This window comes from Phoxinus phoxinus, assembly GCF_949152265.1.
Source record: "Phoxinus phoxinus genome assembly, chromosome: 2".
NCBI classification, from domain to species: Eukaryota; Metazoa; Chordata; class Actinopteri; order Cypriniformes; family Leuciscidae; genus Phoxinus; species Phoxinus phoxinus.
The window spans coordinates 22,173,403-22,190,703 of NC_136877.1; the positions used below are offsets into that span (position 1 = coordinate 22,173,403).

General features: G+C 38.0%; 2 protein-coding genes across 2 annotated transcripts; both read right to left on the reverse strand.

Moving 5' to 3' along the window:
- Window positions 1–3,942: 3,942 nt before the first annotated feature.
- On the reverse strand, window positions 3,943–5,696 carry ascl1b (achaete-scute family bHLH transcription factor 1b). Its single transcript, XM_079595488.1, has 2 exons — window positions 4,834–5,696; window positions 3,943–4,546 (listed from the first exon to the last, which is right to left on the reverse strand). The coding sequence occupies exons 1-2, from the start codon at window positions 5,396–5,398 to the stop codon at window positions 4,515–4,517; spliced, it is 597 nt and encodes a 198-aa protein (XP_079451614.1). The 5' UTR covers window positions 5,399–5,696; the 3' UTR covers window positions 3,943–4,514.
- A 945-nt stretch (window positions 5,697–6,641) lies between these two features.
- Window positions 6,642–13,942, reverse strand: LOC306986204 (malignant fibrous histiocytoma-amplified sequence 1). Its single transcript, XM_079589186.1, has 10 exons — window positions 13,798–13,942; window positions 12,474–13,341; window positions 10,764–11,055; window positions 10,493–10,679; window positions 10,218–10,402; window positions 9,610–10,103; window positions 9,264–9,409; window positions 7,473–7,671; window positions 7,244–7,311; window positions 6,642–7,163 (listed from the first exon to the last, which is right to left on the reverse strand). The coding sequence occupies exons 1-10, from the start codon at window positions 13,811–13,813 to the stop codon at window positions 7,144–7,146; spliced, it is 2,475 nt and encodes an 824-aa protein (XP_079445312.1). The 5' UTR covers window positions 13,814–13,942; the 3' UTR covers window positions 6,642–7,143.
- Between the last annotated feature and the right edge of the window lie 3,359 nt (window positions 13,943–17,301).

The following is a 17,301-nucleotide window of genomic DNA, read 5'->3' on the forward strand; positions in this document are numbered from 1 at the left end:
AGTTTTATAGATTTAAATGTCAAACATAATTTATCTTTCAAAGTACCCCAAACCCCTGGTTGGGAGTCACTATAGCCTTTCATAGCAGTGGTTTCCCACACCTGCTTAGTTATTGACATAAAAAGTGTTTGGAGCATGTACCTTATCATCAGGCCTTTGATAAATGAGCTTAGGTCTCGCATCTATGCCTTTTTGTAACTATAGTGTCACACTAAGCATACAGATTGTTAATCAGAGGGTGATAAGGGGAGGCGAGAACACCAGGCAAATTATTAAACTTGGAAATTAAAGGAAACCCATCTGAAGCCACAAGATGCTAATCTTGCTTGCTATCATGCATGCACAGATGTGTATGTATATGTGGACTAATACCAAAACTAAAGATGCTTTAACCTTCTTTTAGGGTACCACAGCCATCATTCTTTGAAGCATGTAAAGCTTATCAGGAGTGGAGTCTTATCATTATTTGTCTGTTGAAGCATGGTGGCCCGGAGGGACAGCTGAAGAATGGCATACAGCGGGCAGGCCTAAAATGGCAGGGATGGAATCCGGAGTGACACCCTAGCTTTTGTGTGACCTTTTTCAGAGGGTCATCACTGTATGCTGTCACTCTGTGTTGACCTCAAACTAACTGTACCTGTTGTTTTGAGCACTGGGGAACACTGAAGTACCTTTAAGGTGCATGCACTCTTCAGCAATCATACTTGGAAGAGCACAAAATAAAAATAAAATGTGCGCTACCATTAAAAAGTTGATGGTCAGTAAGATATTTTATATATACTGTATATACAATAATTTTAAGCAAGTAACTGTTTTCAACATTGATAATAATTTGAATTGTTTCTTGAGCATCAAATCATCATATTAGAATGATTTCTGAAGGATCATGTGACACTGAAGACTGGAGTAATGTTGCTGAAAATACAAATTTCAAAATATAATAAAATAGAAAACAGTTCATTAAATTGCTATAATAATTCAGTTATTACTATTTCTATCAAATAAATGCAGCTTTGGCGAGCATAAGAGACTTCTTTCAAAAATATTACAAAATCTTACTGTAAAAAATCTGAATGTAGGCTAGTGTAAATAAAAAAATTTGTAAAAAAATATACGTTAAAAAACCCTGATTAAAGAATCTCAAAACAACTCCCCATCAATCATTTACAACAAAAAATATATATATAAATAAAACCGTTTTGAAAAATCTTAAATGTGAATATCAGAATGGCTCTTCATCAATAATTATTGGAGTTGAATGAAATAAAATTGTAATATAAAGAAAAAGAAAACTCTATTTAGTGAAAGCCATGGTTAAAAGTAGAAATCACTGGTGAATAAGACTCATGATATCGTTTACATCCCTTTGGGTCTGCAAAAACAATGGTATTTACTGGCATTTTGAAAAGTTTTTAATGAAAATGCCTAAAATGAACAGACAGTGGGGTGGGCGGTGGGCAGTTTGAAACGGAGCCAAGCGGTGAGGTCATAACTGCCCGTTCTGATAACAATCATCAATGAGATAATGAGACAACACAGCTGATCAGCAGGAAATAAACATGGGAACACAAACATCTAATCAGCCACCAGCCTCCATAGTTAAGAAAGCTAGTTGATTATTTAGATTACATTGGGGGTCCTGAATAAATTCAGAAAGCCACCCACAAAGAGGGCCTCTATCAGACCAGCTCCTCAAACAAGCAGAAGCCATGGAGATATGAGTCGCCTCACAACAATGGAAGTGTGGCTGAGAGATATAGGAACTTCAGGAGCGTATTTGCTTACAAGGCCCCTGGCCAGCACCAGCGCTCAGAGAATACTCACTGACCACACACGGGTTCACCAAATCACTGTTTGTTTAATCGTCATACATTACAGGACTAATCTTTCTCTTATCTCCTATTTTTAAACAGCACTAATGAAATTTTCTCAAAAAGGGAGTCAAAGCATGAGTGTGGAATGAAGCACGCTCTCTCTTTTGGGTCGGCCGCTGGACTGAGGAGTACAGTGCTCAGAGCGGGGTTTGTTTTGGGTGTGTGTGATGAAGTTTGAGGGGGTGGGAGGGGGGTCTGGCCCTCGGCCGAGACGGATGACTATTGTGTGTGCAAGAAGGAGTGTGTGCGGAGGGTGCTGGGCAATTTAAGACAGCGTTTAGCATGCAGAGCCAGACAGGGCAAATCAACCTGACTGCACACAATCATGAGCCGTGAGCGAGAGAAAGAGAGAGAGAGAGAGAGAGAGAGAGAGAGAGAGAGAGAGAGAGAGAGAGAGAGAGAGAGTGATAAACAACCGAATGGAGAGAGAAAAAAGGAGGAGAAAGGACATTTTTGTGAAGAATAACGGGAATATTGCCAATGTAAGGCATAAAATCCAAGACTAAAATATTGTTTTTCAGTATTTGGCTGCTGATTTGTAAAATAGTTGGAAAATTGAGGCTGTTGTTTTCGGGATTCTTTCTTTGAGAACTATCCTATGATCTCCAAAATGAGAACTAGACAAAACTATAGAAAAGTGTCTAGATAAAAAAAAAAAAAAAACAAAAAAAAAAACAGAGGGAGTGAAAGATTAAAATTAGTCTGAATGAGGCCCACACCCGGCCCCTTTCATTTGTCGCGGGACCCAAATCAGGCTTTTGTGTGAGGCTCTGTAAAGTAGTGTCAATCATTCTGCTGGTGTTTTATCAGAGAAGAGAATTTTTTTATGAATTCACTCTTCACAAATGAAAAGGACCTCCTGCTCTAAGTGCTGAAAATAGGTAATACAGACAGAAGTTAGACATCACAATGCCACTCGTACACTGGAGCGACATCAAAGTGCCCAAGACATCCAATCAGATTTATGTTGAAGGCACAATGTGATGAATACGGTGTAGCCCTCACACAAAAGTGCTTTTGTGTCACTTAAATCAGAGGCCATTCAAAATCAGCACGGGTCTGTCTGATTGGATGATGGCGAAAGGCCTTACAGTGCATCCAAACTTCACACGCACAATAGAAAATGCTAATTTTCATGCACTCAGAAGCTTGGTGCTTGGTTGACTCACATTTGAAGCACTTTGAAGGATGTCATTTGAAGCAAGAATAGATCTGCTTTTTGCATGATCCATTTTAAATGGGGAGAGTTTGAACTGCACAAACCTAAACAAGTCTCCTTATCTTTGCTGATAAGACTCCTGTATATATCTGAAAGAAAAAAAGTGAACAGGAAAACAGACATTGGTAGGAAATTTTGGATGCCCTCCAGGACAGTTAGTTCATCACCATTAGTCTTCAGTTGACGTCTATTCACAGCCTCCATAGGTTGGTACGGACACATTGGTTACAGCACAAAGGTATTCGGGGGTTATAAATTGCTTTACACTTCAACTTTTTTGTTGTTGCTTAAAAATTAACTGTTCACACACTGTATCCCAAGGTTGTGTCCCGTCTACAGCTGCCTGTCACTCTCCTTTGTGCTTACAGTAAATGACTCCCATTAATTAAACCATGTTGACATACTCAAAGCCACTTCTTTTGAACATTTGAAATGGTTATTTCCATGTAAATCAGCACTTTTCTATTATATATACTTATGTAGCCTATCTACATTTCGTGAGCTTAGAATTATAAGGTTCTATCTCCACTTTTGGTCGAAATTGAGTTTTTGACATAATCTGATCCATTAGGTGTTTATTAATGCCTGTGTGGTGTTATTTTTGAAAAAAAAAATGTTTTGTTAGTAGTTATTAATAAAATAAAAATGTTCCATCTCAGTTTAGCCAGATGGAATGTAAAAACTTTGATGCTCAATATCTCAGAACTACCCTAAACGGAGATAGAACCTTATAATTCTAAGCTCACGATTTGTGTAAAGTGCATTTCTGAAAACATTTATTTTTAAAACCGTGTAGGCTTTTTAAACATATTTGGCGTTGGTTGATTTCAAACAAACACAAGGCAATTATCTGAATAAATAAAGTCTTTATTTTACATAAAATAGGTTTTCTCTTATAAAAAATTGCATATACACAAGTTTGTAGAAAAACACACAAGTGCACACTTTGATACAAAAGTTATTCATCCAGTACAAAAACGCTGTCACATATCTACAACAAAATATTATAATATACAGGTTGCATGTAACGTTAGTGTATTCCCTAACAGACGGCGTTTATGGGACCTGATACTATTTTTCCTCATTCGTTTATCTACAACTGGTCACCTCGTTATTTGTACAATGTGGAAGGAACGAACTGGCTCATTCAGTCGCATTTACACATTATTGCATCAGCGGGGCAAAATATTGAATACAGAATGGGGTGACAAGACAAAAGTCAGCAGTTTAGACATCCTCGCTCGCCTCAAATCCAGTGCAGTTTTTAACGTTTGGAAACGTGCGAGTGTTGCATTTGTGTGCATGAGCACATTGCTGGAAATGGCCCTCTGTGTGTCCAGTGCTCAGTCAATGACCTCGGATTCTTCACAGGCACCAGCAGACAACGTATCTCCGACCGGTACCGGTCCTGTGCTGTCCATTCAGCACCAATCTTTAGTAGTCAGTGAAGCACCTGTAATAGAATAATAACAGTTATGAGTCACAGGCATACACCAAAAATGAATACAATTCAGTCATAAGATGTGTTGGATACAAACTGAGGGTTTTCAACCAGAAGGTAAACAAGAAACATATATAGAACTATTGTCTAATGTTATGTATGCTGTTATAATAAAGTGTCAGAGGTATATACATATATTTATTTATTTTTTAAACTGGAGGCCCCTGGTTTGGCTGAGGGGCCCATGGGTATGTAAAAAAAAAAGTTGCGTCTGAAAGCGCCAAAAGAAATGTTCGTACCTGATTCGTATCTGTCGAACCATGTGGTGAAGTCCAGCAGCTCTTGCTCCTCAGAGCTGAGAGGCTCGTAGCTGCCTTCATCAGAGGAGTAAGCAGAACGAGGAGACTCCGTGCCCGCAGAGTACGCGTTGGAGACCGATGGAGACGAGACACCGCACTGCAACACGGCAGACACGGCGTCGTGCTCGTCCAGCAGCTGCTGAAGCGCTCGGATGTACTCCACTGCCGAGCGCAGCGTCTCCACTTTGCTCATCTTCTTGTTCGCCGCTCCGTTCGGCACATGCTGGCGAAGCGTCTGGAAGCCCATGTTCACCTGCTTTACGCGGTTTCTTTCGCGCTCGTTCCGTCTGGCCACCGCCATGGGCTGCTGTTGAGGGATAGTATAGCCGAGTCCGTTGAAGGTCAGTCTCCTCTTGCACCTGAGTAGCTCTGGACTGCTCGAGCGCTGTCTCTTCAGCACTTTACACTCCATGTCCTGCTTCGCATGAGGCAGGAGGGTCTCCGAAAACGGTTGATAAAACGAGTCGTGCGTTATTTGCGTCGTGGCGATGACAGTTCCCTCCATGTCGCGTCAAATAAATAGATAAATAGATGAGGTGAGGAGTTTGCAAGTAATGCGCCGCTCTCGTGCCTTTCGCGTGGCTCGCAAGAAGCGATACACCTGTTCGGCGGATGATTTGAGGGGAAAGCAACTTGCTCTCCCTTTTCTACACGTGCGCCACACCTCCACCCCCTTTCGGACCGCACGCTCCCAAAGGAAGACCCCGCCCCCTGCATGAATCCCCTGCTCGGGCTTCGCGCGCCGGGCGCGTGGCTTTGACAAACTCAAAGGAACTATTCTGTGCGCTCGCTGCGCCACGCGTATGAGGCATTGCCTATCTCTGTGGAATGATGCTCACCAGACGCACGCGTAGCCTACATGTTCCGTGTTGTGGAATGTTAAACGTGCAGTGTCAACTATTGATATTAAATAAAACGATGGAGTGATGGAGTTTTTAGAAGTTCAAGTATAATGTAGGCTACATGTTTTCAGTCTGCGGTGTGGTTTATCACAGCATAAGACTTACATGTTATGAACAAAAAGTGCCTAGGCTATCATGGTACAAATAGCCTATCAAAGAACCATCATCAACATGGAACTGCCACAGTTTTGTTAGGGGCATTATGCAAACAAAATACATTTAATTTGAATATAATATTTATATCCTCTAAATTGCATAGCAGCCAATGGAGGAAAATACGTTTTTAAAGACTTTTTTGATCATAGTTTAGATTTTGATCCGATTTTTCAAACATTGTCGAGATCATATGTCTCCACAAGAATAGTAAGTAGTTACTAGTAGTAAATATTAGTTTTTTACTTATTAAGTCATGTCTTAACAAAGCTTAGGTTTCGGGGATATAAAATAACATTGTCTCAATTTAAAGAGAACATAAGTCTACGGAAAGCCTTTATATGTCTGTGCTTGCGCGCCTAACCCTAGATTGCTCCAGCTGAACCGTCAGTCATAATAATAATAAGTATACTGTAAATCTCTTTCAAACAAATCAACTGACAGAGACAGCATGCTATTTACTTTATAATGAAGTAAACATTGGAACATGAATGAACAGATGGAAAATGAAAAAAAAAAAGTAAACAAAAACTTATGTCAGATAAAAAGAGTTTGTGAAAAATATAACTAGGCTATAAAAAAAAAAAATACTGTGTGTGTGTGTGTGTGTGTGTAAAAATTGGTAGCCTACTTAAACATGAAGGCCTTTTTTTAGCTAATTAGAAGCAAGTATGATTTGACAATACAAGACTTGGTAAATTCCATGGTACTTTGGTATGTGGATAACTTTATTGAACAATTACTAACATGATAAAGCCAGGACTCCATAACAGCAAGACTTTAGCCCTCCACAAACAGTTCTCAAACAAAATGTGTAGCGTAAATGAATAGATCTCCCCCTAGCGGCGACAATATGTTTCTACAAGAGAGCATATCCACTGAACAAATTTCTTACTATAGATTAGACAACAAAAATGTTGTGTATTTTTACCAAAATATACAATTTCACCAAATACCATTTTAAATATATATATATTACCTATATTAAATAGGATGTAGGCTACTAGTTCATTGGTTTGGAGCAATTACAATTGCAGTGTCGAAAATATAAAGACAGTATTTTTTTGTGCTCATAATCAAGTTGATTACTAATTAATTTATCAATCACATAAACATTTTACAGTACATGTACATCAAGTCAAGTCATTTGTTTGACTTTGTTCTTTGTTGCATTATTATTTAATGTGTCCTCCCTTCAGGTCTTGGCATCAGGAGCTGCATACAAAAAAACAAAGAATTATAAAAGGCAGGAGAATAAGTGTGTGTTGTATTTCTCTGTAAATAAATGCATTTACTTCTAGGGAACAGCAACTCGGTCCTTCTTATGTGACCATTACAGCAAGTGTGATTCTCCTCTAGTCCCCTATAAGACATAACACAGTATTCAGTCACCTGATTTTATCTTAATACGATTAAAAACAAGATGAGCCAAACATATAATTCTATAAAAGAATATGACTATACAACGAAAGAAAAAATGCTCTGTTGAGAACACAAAAGAGGACGAATCAAATGACAACTTACACATTAAATGGGTTTGTTCCGGAATCTTCTAACCATTCTTGCCAGTCATTCCATTCAAAGTAGTCATCACAGTCCTGGGCCTTGCAAGGACTGTGGACAGTCTGGTACAACCCTTGCCACTGCTCTGTCAGTGTGATCAGTCGTTTCATAATCTCCCTTATCACTCTCCATGCTTTCTGGATGTCTTCTGGGGTTTCAACTACAGGAAGATAATATAATATATAATATAATAATTTAGATTGAATGTATGTATGTATGAAGAAGACCTAGTGGTGACAACATTAAAAAAATTTGCATTACCAACATTAAGTACAATGCAGGCTACTTGTACAGTGGTTGTTTTTTTGTGAGCTATTATAATCCAGTGATATTTTCTATGAGTCATTGTCAACCTTTAATTTAAAATATAGATTTATATTTTTTATGAAAAAAACACACACACATACATACATGTATAAAAATAACGCATTAGCTGTGATTAAACAACAACAACAACAACAAAAACAGCATATCATTGTTCTGTGAAACAGCAAAACCAATGTAACTCGCGTATCGAGCAGAATTAAAGCAACTTTTGCATCCATTTTCAGGCCTTCATGCTTCTAACGTCCCTGCAGCGCTGGAAAGCTTTTCCAATATTAACGCGGGTCTCTCTTTCTACAGTCTTTCTAAAAAATGTACCACAAAAAAAATTCCGCCAAAAATATGTTCTGTAAAAGCTCATAGCAAGAGGTCTACATGGAATTTTCGGTCCCAGTCCGGTTAGATTCTGTCTCGTTTTGGTGTCTATAGGCTATTTTTTCCACACACGTTGCTTCATATCGTGACAGAATTCTGCGTGCTGTTATTATTAGATTATTATATTTTGCCATGCAAATATCTCTATCTTCCCTCCTGTATCCACAATCAGCAATTCAAAACTTGTCCTGCGTCGCACTCAGTTGCATCGGGCCAGGATTGCACACCTCTAGTTTGGCGCTCAGGGCTGATTAAATTGATATTTGATTAAATTGATGTAACCTTTGTGACCATAAGAGACTTCTTTCAGAAATATTTAAAAAATCTTTCTAACCCCAAAACATTAACGGCAACGGCCAAACACACATTGACAAGAGAGTCGAGTTTAGGCAGATGGGTGACCTCTGACCCGAAGTATGACATATGACCCTTCTGCCGGAAGTCGACTATCTCGTGAACATGCACATGGCCGTTGCTGGAAGCCAGGGATTATAGTTTATAAAGTTTTAAATAAGTATATTTTTCCCACAAAAACTCATAGCTTAACTTCTGAAAGCATTTATTAACCCACTGGAGTTGTATGGATTACTTTCATGATGGATGGATTCGCTTTTTGGAGCTTAAAGGAACACGCCAACTTTTTGGGACTTTAGCTTATTCGCGATATCCCCGTTTTAGCCGTTTACCTCCAGTCTTTGTGCTAAGCTAGGCTAGCGGTGTGTGTGTCAGACAGACGCACAGAGATGAAAAGGGTATGTATGGACTAATCTAACTCTGGGGCTAAAGTCTCAAAACGTTGGCGTGTTCCTTTAAAAAATTCAGACACTATTTAAAGCCATTACAAAGCTGGGAAGAGACTGGATGTTATTTAATATAACTCCTATTGTGTTAGATTGAAAGAAGATACCGGTAGTCATATACACCTAGAATGGCTTGAGGGTGAGTAAATTATAGGTGAATTATTCCTTTAAAAAGACGAATATAAAATAAAAACTTCCACACAAAAAAAGGCAAAAAGTAAATGTACAAATTTAATCAAAAAGAGGGTCTTACGTTCACTGTCTTTGCAGCGGATCTCAATGAACTGATCATCATCATGGCGTTCTCTGAGCAGAAAACGTTTGTTGCCACTGCACAGCATACACTGGTCTTTTCCTATCCAGTATGGAGAGTATAAGGAGCATGTCCTGATGACAAGCCTGTAAAGCGACAGTTTTAGTAGTCATCCAAGGGAATACATTCAGAATCAAATCAGTTTAAATGAGCTTTTTGAGCAAATTATCCTAGTATCTGGGTTGAGGATGCTTTACACATTCCCTTACAGCAAATAGAGTGAATAAATCCAAAATGGACTTGTATTTCGTTATTTTGTCTCAAAAAGACAAGCATAAGCATTCACCTGTGGAAGAAACCATGTGGAATCTCAGGTAGGAGGAATACATGGATGTTGAGGTCTTCTGTATCGTCTGATTCCCACTTTAGCTTTACCTGTTCATTGTCTGACAGGTAATTCGGGAAAAGACAAGCATCTGGCTCGTACACAATTGGATTTGAGGCCACCCAGTCTTTCTTTGGACAGAATTCGTTGGCTTTTGGATTGAGAGGACGGTTTTGTTTGGTTGACAAACATACATCAAAGTGTTTTAGTAGTGAAAGGAGACTCCCCTCCTTCTTTTTGGTCCCAACAACCTCCTCAATTAGCTCTTCATCCTGGCTGTAATTCTTCTCGAGCTCAGTCCGCACAAGGATCCTAATAGCCACGTTGCTTAAGGATGCTCTGTCTTTATAGTCACAGATCCATTTTTTCTTCTGTTTTCCAAGTGCGTTTTCTAACCTCAGCTGTGCAGCGGAAATCTTGTTCAGTTCCTGGACCAGGTCATGTCTCACAATAGTCTGTGACAGAATCAAAATAAATAAGTGATGAAGGATTTTAAGTGATACACGGATTAGCATTGCCATTCAGAGACATGTAATGCTTGTAGTTTTTAAAATGTTTGATGAATGAACCTTGAACAGTGAGATGAGGAATGATGGTTTCACAAACACAGAACCTTCCAATTCTTGGATTTCCTTGTACCACATAATGACACCAATTCGGTGAAGATACTGAAGAATTAACTTCAGTTTGTCATCGTCCAGTGTATCACGTCTATTCTTCAGTTCAGACAAGAGGACATTTTGACTCACAATTCCTGTTAATAGGTGCAAATTTCAGACTTTTTTCAGAAAATTATTAATTAAAGAAACTAATTTAAGAACAAACAAAACAAAAAACTACTCACCATGCTTTGGAATATCCTTGTTCCTCACAAGTTCGTAGATATCCTTCTCCACATCATAGTAGCTCATAGGTAAAGTCTTTTCAATGTTGGGGAATGTATCTTTGTTCAAAACATCATTTTTGATACGAGTAAGTAGTCTGTCAATGTCCTCCTGTTTAGTGCAATCTATAAGTATAAATTCAAGGACCTAAAAACAAAAGGAAATGAAGCAGATCATAGCAGCACTTTCATTGGATGCATATTTTAAGATGGCAATACAAAACCAAATTACCTTTAGTTTGTACTCAGTGAGTCTTTCGATCTGATCTATCTGGTCGTAGTTCAAAGATGGGTTGTCCCCATCCTGGAGGTTCTTTCTCCGCAGCTCTAAGGTAACTGTGTGGTTTTCAAGCATTTTCTTCACCCGCTCTTCAATGTGTTTTTTCTTTTCATTCACCTCAGTCTCTGTGCACTGGTCAACATGAGTGCCTACAAGCAGGACCACTGATTCTGGTATCTTAAGCTGTAGATTTTTGATCCAGAAGTCCACGTTCTCTTTGAAACTCTGGTCATCCATGTTGTAACTAAAATAAATGAATAAATATTTAGATTAATTAAAATAAAGTTATTTTAACTTAAAGTTAATCTTAAAACCACTCCAAGTTTGTCAGCCTTAGGAAGGTCAAACAAATGAGTTTTGGAAACGGGCTGGAAAAAACAGCGTCTCTTCAACATAGCGACAACACTTTTTTTCTCTAATAATAATAATAATAATAATAATTAGTTAGTTACATTTATATATCGCTTTTCTGGGTACTCAAGGTGCTTTACATGGAAGAGGGAATCTCCTCAACCACCACCAATGTGCCGCATCCACCTGGATGATGCGACGGCAGCCATATTGTGCCAGAACGCCCACCACACACCAGCTTATTGGTTTAGAGGAGACATATAGAGCCAATCAGTATGCTGTATATAGGGATGGTTAGGAGGCCATGATGGATAGAGGACAATGGGCAAATTTGGCCATTTGGGATTATTAATGACCACAGACCTCACAGAGTCAGGACCTCATCCGAAGGATGGTGCTCTTTGACAGTATAGTGTCCCCATCACTTCACTGGGGTGTAAGGACCCACACAGACCACAGGGTGAGTGCCCCCTGCTGGCCTCACTAACACCTCTTCCAGCAGCAACATGATTTTCTCAAGAGGTCTCCCATCCAGGTACTAACCAGGCTCAGCCCTGCTTAGCTTCAGTGGGCAACCAGTCTTTGGCTACATGGTGATGCTGGCAAATTAATGAAGCTCAACCAGGCCTTGTCTGCTTTTTGGCATTTTATTTTATTTATGCGAATTATTTTAATGAGTAACATTGTGACTTCGTAAAAAAGATCCGGAAAAATCGCATTGTAGTCCAAACAAGCCGTTCGTAGTAGTTCTTGAAAAAGGGATTCTGTTAAATAAAATATCTCCCTTTGGAGTGGACTTTGAGCTTTGTAGCCTTGCAGATCTTCTTTTATGCTCAACATTACACACTAACTAAAATGTGAAAAAGCATAATAGGACCCCTTTTAAAAAAAGATCTAACAAATAAATAAATAAATATATAAATAAAAATAAAGTTAATCTTGTATGTCAAACATGTGAAAATTCACAATAAAAAATCAATTGTAAAAATGTGAGAGGAGTTAAATGAATGTTACTTGTGTCTGAAGGAGTCCTCTATAATATTCTGGTTTTGCCTATTTTATTGTCCACAATGCAGAGATCACACATATAAAAAAAGTAATAGCCCCTCCTAAAGCCAACAAATAATTTGCGCCCATCACACAAACTATTTAAAAGAACGAGCAGAAGTAATAAGTGATTCTTGCTAATAAAATAATTCACTTTTAATTACTTGTATAGTGAGTTTAGTGGTTAGAGTGTATTGAACCGTTTGATCAAGCAGTAGAAAAAAGGTCCCAGTACCAAAAAAATATATAAAATGAATGCTTTACCTGGCAAGGTTGATGGCAAGTATGACAAAGGCTTGAGCTGTTATAAAAACATGATGGGTGAAGTAGTATTCCTCTTGTCCTGCAAAATCCCAAAAGAAGAAACGGATGCCATCTCTATCAACTTCACTGATATCGATCCCTACAGTACGATCAGCCTCTTCCACTGGTACAGGGCAACCCTTCTCCAGACTGCGGCACAGAGTGGATTTCCCTGCCATGGAGTTCCCCAGAAACATGGTCTTCACAGTGTAGACATGTGGGGCGTTTGCCTCAAGCATTGAAAAGTAACTCTGAATATCTCTCAATCCCCCAGCACAGACCTCCACAGGTGGCTTTCTAAGAGGGTTGCCATTAGCTTTGAACTGAGTTAAACTACTGTTTTGAAAGAGCTTGTCTGGTAGCTCATACAACTGGTTCCTCTCGACATAAAGTTCTTTGAGGTGTGAAAGATCCACAATAGGATCCAAATTCTTCAGGCAGTTGTTGGACAGGTTCAGATAGGTGAGACCTTGGCACTTGTTCACATCGATGGGTAGCTTTTCAAGCCGATTGGTGCTTAACTTTAAGAATTGAAGTTTCCCCAAAGATGGAAATACATTTTCTGGAATGGTTTTGAGACTGTTCTGATTCATATAAAGTTTCTCCAATTGGCGTAACCCTCCAATCTCAAGGGGGAAGTCAGTGATCTCATTCCTGCTCAGGTTAAGCTCCTTCAGGTTTGTCAGTTGCGAGATGCCACTGATTTGTTTGAGTCTGTTACGCTGTAGATCTACCTTGACCGCATCTCCACCTCTCTTGAATAGCTCCGTGGGAAGTGTTTTTAATTTCTTTCCAGAAAAGTCATCGTCCTTTTTGCCATTTTGATTTCCTAAGGAAATATCATTGTTAATGTAAAACACACAGACACACACACACACACAACACAAAGTGTGTCACACACACACAACACAAAGTGTGTCATTTTATGTTAATTCTTATTTTTTATATAACCAACACCAACATACTCCTCCTAACATTGTCAGATGACGTGGAGAAACAAGAAACAACATTTCAACATGAATAATAAATGAGTGTTTTCATTCTAAACAGAAAAAAAATATTAAAACTCAGCACGAGTTTGTCAAGATTAGCAATTATCCACTTTTATGATACATTGATACAGCATTATTGTTACATGACATGATACTACTGTGAAATCCGGAGTCACCCTCACACTACAAAGTAATTAGGCTATAATAACCTATGGTGTTCACTTGTCTCATGTAACACAATCACACAAATCTGTAGCATTTCTTGAAGATCAAGATAAAAAGTGTGAACATACCATTTAAAGTGAGCATTTTGTTGAGATGCTAAAGAAACTCTTTCGCTCGTCTGTGTCCTGGTAAGTAATCTACTTCCTCGTATCCCGTGGATCAGAGTGGTGACGGACTTTTAACAGAACACTACGCCTGGATTTACTTTCATTTTCATGAAAATGCAGCAGTATCTGTTTCAGATTCTCTCACGTGATTTACACAATGCAGCACTGCAGTGCCATCATCTGGCTAAAAAGTGCAACAGTGTGCTTACGAAAAGACAGCAAGTAGCCTAACAGAAGTCAAAATTTACCAATCTTATTTTTTATGGAATATTGCAGAATTTATTATAAATGATTTGTCTGTGCACATCTTTTTTTATTTATTAGTATACATGTTCACTTGTAAACAATCAAAATAACTTCCATCCCACATGCAGCAATCCCACATCATCTCTTCTCTGATGACGTGTTCACAAATACACAGAGTGACCGCGACTGTTTCCTTCTTTGTTTAAATAATGTTCTCAATAAATAAAAAATAAAAAACGGAAGTTCAAAGACAATATTCTAAAGATGGGCGCTTGTTTCTCTGGCGCATATTCTCTCTGGTCTGGCAAATCACAACAATCCAACGATCCAATCAGTTTCTCAATGTGCAAAATTAAGTTCAATTTTGTACTTTGCGGTCATGTCCTGACCTGGACATTGAATATCGAGATTTGTCAAATTATGTGTGCCTATTAGCCTACGGACGGTCTTTGTCAGACACGTGGGTTTGTTGTGTGTGACGTCACCGCGCCGCCATTTTTGAGGTATCGCTACTGACTGTGAGCATTGAAGAGATTACAATAGTAGAGAAAACAAGTAAATAACTCGCAAAACTGGAGAAGCACAAGAAAACTGAGAAAAGGTCGTACCGCAATAAACTCGATAAATATGGCAGGTACCGTTATTTGGAGAAATTGTCATCCATTCAGAACATAGATCCATATATGAGCTAACTGCAGTGAGTTGGAGTGCTGATCGCGAATTGTTTTCCTCATCCTCATACTTGGACATTGTCAACTATCTTGTTTATGGTATAAGCGCATATACCAGTGAACAATTTAAAAACTATAAATCTCTTAAAGCCCACGGACATTTCATAAACGGCTGTGTACAGGATTTATTTACATTCCCACCGAAGGACACAGTAGTAATAGCAAAGATAGGTTTGCTGTATTGATGATGATGATAATGTCATGTTAAGGATGTTTTAGTTTGAAAAAGAATGAAAAACACAATTCTCCAACATCAGAATACCCCAGCATCGATACCTTACAAATGGCGGTTACGCCCATAATGCACTTTGTGTATCGCGAGTGTGACGTCACCTGACAATGACCGATAAACAAAGACGTGGGTTGTTGTAAACAAGTCAAACATTCTCAGCAAACTGCACTTGCATGGCTGGATTAGTTGGCTATTAACTCATTTTCATTGTTGAATGTATGTTAGAACCGTGTAAATCACTAGAACTACTGCTACTACCTAGGTGTATGTAAATGTTTATAGGCCTTTATATTATTTCATGCTTGGCTAACTGTAGGGCTGATACAGTATTTCCTCTATGAATTACATTGAAAAGACAATCGCAACTTATGTTTCATGCCAACTTTAATGTAGAAGTGAGCAAAGCACAAAAATATATATATATATATATATTTATAAAAATATAAATATATATATATATATATATATTTTTTTACATCAGATAACATTTTAAGCTGTCATATAGTCATGTTACAACGTTATTCTCACGTTATAAAGTGAAATCACATTGATTTCACTTCCATTCACAAGACCACATAATTGTTCTAGATGTGTGAAATGAATGTAGAAAACTAATACTCTCATCTCTCAATACTCTCTCCCATGTAGGTTTACTCAAATTCAAAAAGTCTCCCCTAATGTTTCTTTTTCTTCTATAGTCTGAAATGAAAGCTAAGTGAATGTTGCATGCAACGAGTTAGTGAGATTTCAAAAGGTTTTTGTGCACATGCTATACATTTATTAGTTTGTCTTTAACAAAAATGAAAATGTAAAACAATAAGATAAATTTATTTGGTATATTAATTAGAGCAGCAGTAGCACTGAATCCAGAGACATCCTGTACAATAGTGTGTGTGGTGGTCACTCTCGTCTCTGCACACAGGAATGTAGGCTATGTGTAAAAATGACCTTGCTCAATTGATTCAACTACAGCATATTAAGTGATGAAAATGTGAGTTTTCTCATGTTGATCAAGTGGGTTTCCTTATAGGCATATTAGTTCCATTTAAGTTTTACCAACTTTTGTTGAATTAGTTTTGCCTTTACAAACAAGTTAAACCAGGGGGCTGTCTGACGAATGTTCTAAGGTATGCAATTATTTTCCAGTAAACACACAGTTCCAGGTCTGTTGACCGCATTACAGTTACATATTACTTCCTCAAATTATTTCAGTTATTTCAAAGGTCCTTACAGCAAAGACACTGAAAAAGCAAACAGATATGACAAACAATTGGATAAAAATGGCAAATGTCCCATATTCTATGCCATTTACATGCTTGTAAATTATATATATCAGACAAATACATTTCAAATGTAGTCTTTCTCTTCAGAAGAAACGGTCCAGCATATTAATTACTCATTCTAATTTTTGTCAAATCAAATGCTCCTCCCCTTAATAACGTCTGTAGGCAAACAATCGTGATGATCAGACATGAGAAGAGTTTTCCTAATGTTATTATTATTATTGTTTATTGTAATACTCTATACCATTTTGCTATAAAAGAGATCAACAAAAAACTTATGTATCACAAGAGAAAAATTATCTTTTTTAAATCTGAGTGATCATATTGGTCTCAAGTTTAAATCTCAGCAGAATGCTTATAGCATAATCTAAATAAACCAAGTAAAACTGGAACTATCTGTAGATATATATATCAGTAACCAATAAGCATTTTATTTTGTGATCACATCACCCACTTTTATGTTGATGAGGATTATGTCTATTCATCTTCAGAACAGAAGGCTTCCAGACAAACTTCAGTGTTAAATTTAAATAGCTAAATGATTTTCAATAATGATAAAAAAAACATGATTAAAAAATTAAAAGGTAAAACCTGTCTCAGCTTAAAAAATGTTTTGTTTTGCTAAATTTGTAATATTTTGTGGTCAGTTGTATAAATAATATAGTTTGTTGGAGTATATATGTAGTTCAGTCATGAAACTCTAGATGGCGCAGGCTAATATGTCTTTTACATACAGCCTGCTAGCAACCACATCACATGGCACAAGCTGATTGGCCTCTGCTGATTCTGCAGCCAATGAGATTGCTTGCTCAACATTTAAATGGTCAGGTTCAGTGTTTGCTGTTCCTCTGAAAACCTCCACCTCCCCTAACTCCACCTGTCTTGATCTGCTACAGGATTTCTGTACGTCTATTCATGCCGCAGCATATTTTACAAGCTCACAGCAGCATCCTGTAATGAAATTGGCGGTAGC